This window comes from Ranitomeya variabilis, chromosome 2 (assembly GCF_051348905.1).
Source record: "Ranitomeya variabilis isolate aRanVar5 chromosome 2, aRanVar5.hap1, whole genome shotgun sequence".
Taxonomy (NCBI): domain Eukaryota; kingdom Metazoa; phylum Chordata; class Amphibia; order Anura; family Dendrobatidae; genus Ranitomeya; species Ranitomeya variabilis.
Genome location: NC_135233.1, coordinates 1048185496 through 1048197517, shown reverse-complemented (window position 1 = coordinate 1048197517; position 12022 = coordinate 1048185496). Strand labels below are relative to the sequence as shown.

The following is a 12022-nucleotide window of genomic DNA, read 5'->3' as shown; positions in this document are numbered from 1 at the left end:
ATAAATGCTTGATGTTAGACAAGTCTGGAGACGCTGAAGGCCGTGATACTCACAACTGCACCAGCAACGTGTGACCTGGCAAGGTAGTGTTAAAAAGTGCCGCCTCGGACAATAGAGAGCTGGCCGTACCAGTTGTTCCTCCACCAAATCAATGTTGGTGTACCTGGAATGGAGATTAGAGGGGTCTGGCTACTATGTATTCTGGCAGTCCACGCCATAATTTAGGGAGTTGCAACAGTGTGATGTTCCCTCGTAAAGGTGATGCATTGACCTCTTGCCACCACTCTCAAATGCTATCGTAGTGCAAAGCAGCACTGCAATTTAGGTTGGCATGGTGGTATATCCTATTTTTATAGAGTCCCGCTTTTGTCTTGGACACATGGATAATTGGATGTTTTTCCTGGAGACCACGTGGGCAATGCCATGAAGATGCAGTGAACGCCACACTGTTTCAACTCACGAGATTAGATTGTGGAATAAGCGGTTCTACAATTTCTCCAAAGTGTCCTTGGAGCCAGGCCCCATGTTAATTGTGCTACTGTAAACCTCCTGCGTGGCCTAAATGTGCTCCCATGGCTGCAGCCTCTCCGGACTCATCTGGTCATTGAGCACATCTGGGAAGTCATTGGTTGACAATTACAAAGGGACTGCCAGCAGCGGATCTTGATGATTTGCCCAAGTGCATTCAGGGCGGCAGGATATTTCTTAGAACCATTAATAACCTAATTGATAGCAGCCAAGGCTGTAAGTGTGGGGGTTTCTGTGCATTGTGCTCTATCTCCACAAAACTGAATAAAATAGAGAAGTTTTGAAAATGTTAACTTTTTTATAATTTGCATATTATCATGTCTATTCATCCTATGATTTCCATAATTAATATCTCATATCAACTTGCCATCATTAGCCCATTATTCAATGATGATCAACTATAGCACTTCATCGCATTCAAACAGTCCCTCACTACTTTCAAGACCACACTCACCACAGCTAAACAAACCTACTTCTCATCTCTCATATCCTCCCTGTCTCACAACCCTAAACAGTTATTCAACACTTTCAATTCTCTCCTCCGTCCCCCAGCACCTCCTCCCTCCCCACTTATCTCAGCTGAAGACTTTGCCTTATTTTTCAAGCAGAAGATTGATAACATCAGAGACAGTTTTGGGCAACAACCCCCAGAGCCCTTCCTCCCGACTTCCCAGCCCTCCACCTCCAAAACCAACTTCTCTACCATTACAGAAGATCAACTCTCCACTCTACTCTCAAGATCGCATCTCACCACCTGTGCACTTGACCCGCTCCCATCCCAGTTCATCCCAAAGTCTTCATCCCAACCCTAACCCATCTCTTCAACCTATCACTAACAACTGGTGTTTTCCCCTCAAGCTTTAAATATGCCTCAATCACACCTATCCTCAAAAAGCCTTCTCTTGACCCATCCTCTGTATCTAGCTATCGCCCTATATCACTTCTCCCTTATGCCTCCAAACTACTGGAACAACACGTCTACCTTGAACTGTCCTCCCATCTCTCTTCTTGCTCCCTCTTTGACCGCTTACAATCTGGCTTCCGGTCACACCACTCCACTGAAACTGCCCTAACTAAGGTCACCAATGACCTCTTAACCTCCAAGAGCAAGCGACACTACTCTGTCCTCCTCCTCCTCGACCTGTCGGCTGCCTTTGACACAGTGGACCATTCCCTATTATTACAGACCCTCTCATCCCTTGGCATCACAGACTTGGCCCTATCCTGGATCTCATCATACCTAACAGGCCGGACATTCAGCGTCTCCCACTCGCACACCACCTCCTCAACTCGCCCCCTATCTGTCGGAGTCCCACAAGGTTCAGTCCTTGGGCCCCTGCTCTTCTACATTTACACCTTTGGCCTGGGACAGCTCATAGAATCTCATGGCTTCCAGTATCACCTCTATGCTGATGACACACAGATCTACATCTCTGGACCAGATATCACCTCCCTACTAACCAGAAACCCTCAATGTCTGTCCACTATTTCATCCTTCTCCACTAGATTTCTGAAACTTAACATGGACAAAACAGAATTCATCATCTTTCCCCCATCTCACGCGACCCCCCCCAATGAACCTATCCATTACAGTGCATGGCTGCCCACTCTCCCCAGTCCCACAAGCTCGCTGCCTCGGGGTAATCCTTGACGCTGATCTCTCCTTCAAACCACATATCCAAGCCCTTTCCACTTCCTGCCGACTTCAGCTCAAAAATATTTCACAAATCCGTACATTCCTCAACCAAGAATCTGCAAAAACCCTAGTCCATGCCCTCATCATCTATCGCCTTGACTACTGCAACCTCCTACTCTGTGGCCTCCCCTCTAACACTCTCGCACCCCTCCAATCTATTCTAAACTCTGCTGCCCGACTAATCCACCTGCCCCCCCGCTATTCGCTGGCCTCTCCCCTCTATCAATCCCTTCACTGGCTCCCCATAGCCCAGAGACTCCAGTACAAAACCCTAACCATGACATACAAAGCCATCCACAACCTGTCTCCTCCATACATCTGTGACCTCGTCTCCCGGTACTTACCTACACGCAACCTCCGATCCTCACAAGATCTCCTTCTCTACTCCCCTCTTATCTCCTCTTCCCACAATCGTATACAAGATTTCTCTCGCGTATCACCCCTACTCTGGAACCCTCTTCCACAACACATCAGACTCACGCCTACCATCGAAACCTTCAAAAAGAGCCTGAAGACCCACCTCTTCCGACAAGCCTACAACCTGCAGTAACCACCGATCAACCAAACCGCTGCATGACCAGCTCTATCCTCACCTACTGTATTCTCACCCGTCCCTTGTAGATTGTGAGCCTTCGCGGGCAGGGTCCTCTCTCCTCCTGTACCAGTTATGACTTGTATTGTTTAAGAAAATTGTACTTGTTTTTATGTGCATACCCCTCCTCACATGTAAAGCGCCATGGAATAAATGGCGCTATAACAATAAATAATAATAATAATAACTATATACAAGTCGATCAATGCTCATTTACTGACCTGTTTACCCAGGCCAGTGCTGATGGGGACAGCTAGATCATTAATATGATCGTTCTGTCCCCATATATCATCATGTTATCATCGTCAAATTCCCTTTTTACATTGGTGATGTCCTGCCAGATGACAACAATTTTCTTTACCAACATAAAGATCTAATCACCCGGTGAATGAGTATTTTGCTCGTTTGTTGAGTGATCTCAAAAATGATTACATTGGCCGACAATCGGGACCAAGCATTCTTACTAACAATTACATGGGCCGACGATCGGGAAAGAGCTTTCTTACTAACAATTACATGGACCCTCAATCGTGAACAATCATTCTTACTAACAATTACATTGACCGACAATCGGGAACGAGCATTCTTACTAACAATTACATGGGCCGACAATCTGGAACGAGCATTCTTACTAATAATTACATGGGCCGACAATCGGGATCGAGCATTCTTACGAACAATTACATGGGCCAACAATCGGGAACAAGCATTCTTACTAACAATTACATTGGCCGACAATTGGGAACTAGTATTCTTACTGACAATTACTTGGGCTGTCAATCGGGAACGAGCATTCTTACGAACAATTACATGGGCCGACAATCGGAACGAGCATTCTTACTAACAATTACATGGGCCGACAATCGGGAAGGGACATTCTTACTAACAATTACATGGGTCGTCAATCGGGAACGAACATTCTTACTAACAATTACATGGGCCGACAATCGGGAAGGAGCATTCTTACGAACACACGGTCATCGATTGTCGGCTCATTTATATGCCATCTTATCTTGGAGCGAATATTACCAAACTACAGGTCATGCATGACTTCTGTCATCTGCTTTTTCCAGTCTCCTTTTCAGAGATGCTTCTGAAAGTAAGTACATGCCCGATGGATAGTCAGAATCCCGCTTCTTTAACATTTCATGTTTTTATTTATTTTCCCATAAAAAGTGATGATGTTATCTGCGGTTTGCCGCTCACCGTGCCGGCAAGGGAGAAAGCTGTTAGAGCAGAAAGAAATTTGACCAACTGGCTTCTCTAGAGGGAGTTAACAAGATAAGCCCCTTAACCTCAAAAACTCAAAAAGCTGATTACATCCCATAATCAAAATGTAAAGCAGGCACGCGCTCCCCTCTGCGGAGGCACATGGAGGCGGCCTCCGGGCAGTTTTCTGTAACGCCTCTATTCTCGGCGAGACAAGGCTGCAGAAGAAATGCTGAACGAGTATGGTATATTGTTAGATTTCTCTTTATAATAATCTCATAATATTGACCTCCTTTACGGGAGAAGCCCCCAATATTCATTAAAAATATTTTGTATTTTTTTCTTTTGGCAGCAGTAGGATTTATTCATTAGATGTACCTAGAAGGGGAGATGTAAGCGCTAATTAATCTGATAAACTGTTCTCCCTCTGGACTCGCGCGTTCTGTGCATGAAATGCAGATTACAGTTCACAACGCTCTTTTTAATTTTTTTTAATTGATCGTCGCCTCTTGCCTGTGATATTGTGAGACCTCATACTTCAGAGTGAAGGATATAGGCTAAAGCTTCACCTTCAACTACCATTGGTGATTGTGGTTTTTTTTTTTTGTTAGTTTTGTTTTCACTTTGTGCCTTTTAAAAATGTGTTTATATGTGGAAACTGTCAGCAAGCAGACTAATTACTGATAGCAGATTTTTTTTTTGAATGCTCATGGCGGGACCTGTTGGCAATTGCTGTATAAAGTTGCACCCTGACTACCAGCATTTATAATAATAATAATAATAATAATCTTTATTTATATAGCACCAACATATTCCGCAGCGCTTAACCGTTTAACAGTTTTAAAACACAACAGTCATAAGTAACAACGTTAGCAATACAATAATTAAAGCACAATAAGACGACCCTGCTCGTGAGAGCTTACAATCTACAATGAGGTGGGGTTGATACAAAGTTCAGGTTTGTTTTTACAATGAAGGTCCAACCATCTTGAGGGATAGATGGATGTAGTCAATGGGCTACACACACACACACACACACACACACACACACACACACACACACACACACACACACATAAAATGACTTAGATTAGGGAACGTGATAGGCCGCTCTGAGCAAATGTGTTTTGAGGGAGCGCCTAAAACTGTGCAAATTGTGAATGGTCCTAACTTCTTGGGGTAGAGCATTCCAGAGGATTGGTGCAGCACGGGAGAAGTCTTGGAGTTAAGTGGGAAGTACGGATTAGTGCCGAGGTTAGTCGAAAGTCTTTAATAAACAGAATAGTAAATCATTAATGAGCAAATTTGTCTGGAGATGCAGATAGCTGGAGGATCAGAGCTTCTCCTCCCTAGATCCCCCCCCATACACATTAGTTGGCTGATTGTTCGACCGTCTCCTCCTAACACAGGCGCGCTCCCATGTTCTTTTTAAGCAATCTTCCTACAGAGACATCTCTGCCGGCAGCAAATCTCTGGGAGATCAAAGTGATCAGCAGTCCGACATTCGACACACCCGATCGAAATCTCCACCATATGTATTCGTGTGTCGGCCTCACCTGTCGATAACAGCGGGTGCGGCCGGCATTAATCTAATATGTATAGGGGGCTTAAGGCGGGCCACACACCGGAGACGGCAGATCTTTTTCATCACGAGTGCTCGACTCAGCCAAGCATTTGAGTTTTCAATGGCCAAATTGGTGAAAGACACCTCTTATGGTGGATCACCTTCCCTGAAAACAAAAGAAAAATTTTGACGAAATTCCATTTGCCCGATCCTTCTCTTATCTGTCACGGGAGAGTTAGGAGCCCTCCATCCACATCTTCTGAAGGTCGGCCGAACACAACGATCATCTGATGTGTATGAAACAGAGCGTGCGTGCTTGTGTGATCAACTGGAAAAGTGAATAAGCTGCTGCCGGCCATCTCTGCTGGTGGATTATATCACCTGACCGCTAAGGGATCAGGCATGCTGAAATCCGACATGCCCAACCCTTCTTTATCGCTGGGATTATGCCGACCATCATGCACATTGGATGACTGGACAACAATATATTGAAGATGCGTCACCATACTGCAATCGGAGTACTTGCCAAAAAGATTTTGGCCTTGATTTTGCTTTCAAATCCTTTTGCTATCCGCAATTATTCTGCCTCAAATCCGGAGCATCGAAATGGGGATTTTGCCTAAGATAAAAATTAGCTATTGAAAGTATATTTAGTGTAATTAAAAAGGAAAAAAAAATATCCTCACCTGCTGGACCCCACCGCCCCTTGTTACTGCTGTCAGTGTCTCCCAGCTTCCTTATCTGTGCTTAGTTAGGTGGTATTGATTGGCTGCAACCAAAACTGTTCCTTCTGGCTCATATGAAAATGACCACTGCAGCCAATCAAGACGTTCCTTTTGGCTCATAGAGAAATGACCACTGCAGCCAATCAAGAAGGTTCCTTTTGGTTCAGAGAGAAAATGACTGCTGCAGCCGATCGAGAAGGTTCCTTGTTGCTCATAGAGAAAATGACCACTGCAGCCAATCGAGAAGGTTCCTTCTGGCTCATAGAGAAAATGACCACTGCAGCCAATCGAGAAGGTTCCTTCTGGCTCTTAGAGAAATGTACCACTGCAGCCAATCGAGAAGGTTCCTTCTTACTCATAGAGAAAATGACTACTGCAGCCAATCGAGAAGGTTCCTTCTTACTCATAGAGAAAATGACTACTGCAGCCAATCGAGAAGGTTCCTTCTGGCTCATAGAGAAAATGACCACTGCAGCCAATCGAGAAGGTTCCTTTTGGTTCAGAGAGAAAATGACCACTGCAGCCAATCGAGAAGGTTCAATTTGGTACAAAGAGAAAATGACCACTGCAGCCAATGACCTTATTCCCTATTCACTGGAGGAGAAAGCTATGGGAGGATATCTGCAGCAGAACCAAGGTGCAAAATGGGTACGGTAGGTGATATTTTTTTTTAACCCATTTTTAAAATAAGTAGTGAACAAACCCAATAAAATATACTTGAAATAAATTGAAAATGGTAAAATAATCTCTGTTCCTGTTTCATGAAGGCAGAATATGCCCAATGTACTCTTTCCTGCATTTTGGTGGCCACTTCCCATCTCCGTAGGTAATGGAGCAGTGTCGCGGTGTGCGCTGAATGCCGCAGTAATGGCTGCTCCACCTGTAAGCATGGGAGCGCGGTGCTGAAGTGGCGAGTGGCCGGGTAGGAAGCACAGTAATGGCTGCTCCATCTGTAAGCATGGGAGCGCGGTGCTGAAGTGGCGAGTGGCCGGGTAGGAAGCACAGTAATGGCTGCTCCATCTGTAAGCATGGGAGCGCGGTGCTGAAGTGGCGAGCGGCCGGGTAGGAAGCACAGTAATGGCTGCTCCATCTGTAAGCATGGGAGCGCGGTGCTGAAGTGGCGAGCGGCCGGATAGGAAGCACAGTAATGGCTGCTCCACCTGTAAGCACGGGAGCGCGGTGCTGAAGTGGCGAGTGGCCGGGTAGGAAGCACAGTAATGGCTGCTCCACCTGTAAGCATGGGAGCGCGGTGCTGAAGTGGCGAGTGGCCGGGTAGGAAGCACAGTAATGGCTGCTCCACCTGTAAGCATGGGAGCGCGGTGCTGAAGTGGCGAGCGGCCGGGTAGGAAGCACAGTAATGGCTGCTCCATCTGTAAGCATGGGAGCGCGGTGCTGAAGTGGCGAGTGGCCGGGTAGGAAGCACAGTAATGGCTGCTCCATCTGTAAGCATGGGAGCGCGGTGCTGAAGTGGCGAGCGGCCGGGTAGGAAGCACAGTAATGGCTGCTCCACCTGTAAGCATGGGAGCACGGTGCTGAAGTGGCGAGCGGCCGGATAGGAAGCACAGTAATGGCTGCTCCACCTGTAAGCACGGGAGCGCGGTGCTGAAGTGGCGAGCGGCCGGGTAGGAAGCACAGTAATGGCTGCTCCACCTGTAAGCATGGGAGCGCGGTGCTGAAGTGGCGAGCGGCCGGGTAGGAAGCACAGTAATGCGATTTAAAGGTCATTGGATTATTTTAGGTTTATCGCAATGTTCTTACAGATTCACTGTACTGTAAAATTCCGTGTCAGCCGCGAGATTTAACACTGCCGCAGTGTCAAGTGAGGAAAATGTTAATTGCACACGTGAAAAACAATTATTTTCCGACTGAGGGGGAAAGGTCTTGGACACGAGCGGCTTTTAAAAGAGCATTACGTGTGTAGTAAATGTTACGTCCTGGAAAATGCAGCATTTAATGCTCCGAGCTGTAAATAGGGAAAGCGGTAATTTGTGCACTTGTGCCCGTGCCGTAGAGAACGGATATACTACATCCATGCGAAAGGCGCTGATAGAAAATATCGATCCCACAGCTGTCAGCATGTCATCTACAGATCTTTGGGGTCTCCCAGAGCCCCTGCTTACTGCTGCCATCATAAACAAAGCGGATCTTCCAGGTTCCATTTTCACCCATCGCATCCTATTTTTCTTGATAACCTGTATATTAAAGGGCTAAAAAAATTTGTGGACATAATATGAGTGTATGACCGTTTTATTAAAGGGAATCTGTCAGCATGTTTCTACAGTCTGAGAACATAATGATGTAGGGTTTTGTCTGGTGGCGCGTAGCGTGCTGTTGGGTGGCGCGTAGCGTGCTGTTGGGAGGCGCCTAGCATGCTGTTGGGTGGCGCGTAGCGTGCTGTCGGGAGGCGCCTAGCATGTTGTTGGGTGGCGCGTAGCGTGCTGTCGGGAGGCGCCTAGCATGCTGTTGGGTGGTGCGTAGCGTGCTGTCGGGAGGCGCCTAGCATGCTGTTGGGTGGCGCGTGTAGCGTGCTGTTGGGTGACGCGTAGCGTGCTGTTGGGTGGCGCGGGTATTGTGCTGTCGGGTGGCGCGTAGCGTGCTGTTGGGTGGCGTGGGTATCGTGCTGTCGGGTGGCGTGTGTAGTGTGCTGTTGGGTGGTGCCTAGCTTGCTGTCGGGTGGCGTGTGTAGTGTGCTGTTGGGTGGCGCCTAGCGTGCTGTTGGGTGGCGCGGGTATCATGCTGTCGGGTGGCGCTGCAGATAGATTCTACACTTAATCGCATGTTTCCGGACAGACTGATCGCCGGAGGTCCCAGCGCAATGACCTTCTGATCTTGGGCCCTTCTAATAAGTCTAGGCCTAGTCCCTAGTGCAGAGCCCCCAAGTTGCCCTATAATAATTCCTGGGTACAGATGAATGTTTTTACGTTTCCCATCAATCAGTCTGATAAGTGAAAAGCCTCGGATCATTAGACCCAAATGGAAAATGAGTTATCCGTGTCTGTGGTCGGCATTGGTTCCTTTTCTTATTGTCATTATTATTTTTCTCTGTTTTGTGCTTCTGTTGTGTTTCTTATCTTTGTTTACTTTTCCGTCACAGCTTTGAAGCCGGCGAGTTGAAGATTGTCGCCTGGAACGAGCAGGAGCACCGCGAGAAAGACTGGTGCGAGGAGCCGCGGTGCAAGTAAGTCCAGCGCGAGGCGTAATTGAAAGGAGCACATCAGCCGCGCGCTCATACATATTTAAATGACTGTTTTTATGTTTTCCACTCAATATGTTAATACATTTTAATAGAAAGAAGCGAGACACATCAAAGAAAGGAGCGGAACATTAGCAAGCATTAAGAATAGGGGCCTTCTCGGCAAATCCCATCCCTTCCGCCATCGCCCTTTGTTACTTTTACAGCACTAAATTGCTTTCCTTTCTTTGGAGAGCTAAGCCAGGCTCACGATTAAATAAGTAAGAGGAGCACACACCGCTTCAGGGGCATGAATGCAAAAAACGCTTTTATTAAAAGCCGTTCAATCACTTCCCAATCATGGAAGCAGGATTGTCTCAAACAAACGCCACCTGATGAGGAGTCGGCACGGAAAGGCAGCGACGGCAGCTGCTGCCCGCTCTATACAGCACGAGCCGGCAAAGGTCAAGTGGCTCCTCAGCCAATATCCTACATGGAATTCTGTGTTCATAGCTCAGGTTTTTCTTCTTTTTTTATATCAAATGTGTTCTTAAAGGGGTTGTCCAATAAAGAGATGGTTTACTAAATTGACCTTACTGAAAAACAAAACAGAAAAAAAAAACAGAACAATCTCCTTTTAGCAAAGCAACCGGGCAGCTCTATGAAGTGAACACAGGACAGAATTACGGCACTGAAAATCATATGCAAAAGGTGAACCAAAAATCAATAGGCTAGAGAAGGGGGCTTGCTTGGCTACAGATATGTCTTTCATCCAGAATCCACTCAATGACAGTATCAAGAGCAAAAATGGAAGTGGGGTAGCTGGCACCTGGAAACACATTGATTATAGGATTTTTAGGGCAACAGTGTATTAGCAAGTTCTAGCCAATCGTATTAGGAGTACATCAAAAGTACGATAATTTTTGGACGACTGCTGTAAAAGCAACGTTGGCTTTTAATTTCCTTATATTTACAAATATAATGTACTTAAAAAGTTGCACAAATTTGTAAATACATTACTGACCCTAAATTGCTTCCTGTATTATACCCCAGAGCTGCACTCCCTATTCTGCTGGTGCAGTCACTGTGTACATACATTACTGATCCTGAGTTACATCCTGTATTATACCCCAGAGCTGCACTCACTATTCTGCTGGTGCAGTCACTGTGTACATACATTACTGAACCTGTACTGATCCTGAGTTACATCCTGTATTATACTCCAGAGCTGCACTCACTATTCTGCTGGTGCAGTCACTGTGTACATACATTACTGAACCTGTACTGATCCTGAGTTACATCCTGTATTATACTCCAGAGCTGCACTCACTATTCTGTTGGTGCAGTCACTGTGTACATACATTACATTACTGATCCTGAGTTACATCCTGTATTATACCCCAGAGCTGCACTCACTATTCTGCTGGTGCAGTCACTGTGTACATACATTACTGTACCTGTACTGATCCTGAGTTACATCCTGTATTATACTCCAGAGCTGCACTCACTATTCTGCTGGTGCAGTCACTGTGTACATACATTACTGAACCTGTACTGATCCTGAGTTACATCCTGTATTATACTCCAGAGCTGCACTCACTATTCTGTTGGTGCAGTCACTGTGTACATACATTACATTACTGATCCTGAGTTACATCCTGTATTATAATCCAGAGCTGCACTCACTATTCTGCTGGTGCAGTCACTGTGTACATACATTACTGAACCTGTACTGATCCTGAGTTACATCCTGTATTATACTCCAGAGCTGCACTCACTATTCTGTTGGTGCAGTCACTGTGTACATACATTACATTACTGATCCTGAGTTACATCCTGTATTATAATCCAGAGCTGCACTCACTATTCTGCTGGTGCAGTCACTGTGTGCATACATTACTGAACCTGTACTGATCCTGAGTTACATCCTGTATTATACTCCAGAGCTGCACTCACTATTCTGCTGGTGCAGTCACTGTGTACATACATTACATTACTGATCCTGAGTTACATCCTGTATTATACTCCAGAGCTGCACTCACTATTCTGCTGGTGCAGTCACTGTGTACATACATTACATTACTGATCCTGAGTTACCTCCTGTATTATACTCCAGAGCTGCACTCACTATTCTGCTGATGGGAGACTGCAGAATAAGCTGCACAGTGATGCCGCGTTATCACCTATAAAAGGCTATTAATAATAATTTTATTTCTATAGCGCCAACATATTCCGCAGCACTTTACATTTTAGAGGGGACTTGTACATACAATAGACATTACAGCGTAACAATAAGCTCATAGATCAAAACAGATACCAAGAGGAATGAGGGCCCTGCTCGCAAGCTTACAATCTTTGAGGAAAAGGGGAGACACCAGAGGTGGATGATAACAATTACTTTCATTATTCGGACCAGCCATAGTATAAGAATCGGGTGTTCATGTAAAGCTGCATGAACCGGTTATTGGCCTAAGTATGTAACAGTACAGACACAGAGGCTATTAAATGCATAAAGTGTATGAGAACATGATGCGAG

General features: G+C 45.8%; 1 protein-coding gene across 2 annotated transcripts in view; it reads left to right on the top strand.

Annotated features, from left to right (window-relative positions):
* Window positions 1-12022, top strand: part of NBAS (NBAS subunit of NRZ tethering complex) — a 670356-nt gene that overhangs the window by 204214 nt on the left and 454120 nt on the right. For both annotated transcript variants that reach the window (XM_077291450.1, XM_077291451.1), the window contains exon 22: window positions 9409-9492. In XM_077291450.1, coding sequence (XP_077147565.1) covers window positions 9409-9492 — 84 coding nt within the window. The remainder of the gene's footprint in view (window positions 1-9408; window positions 9493-12022) is intronic.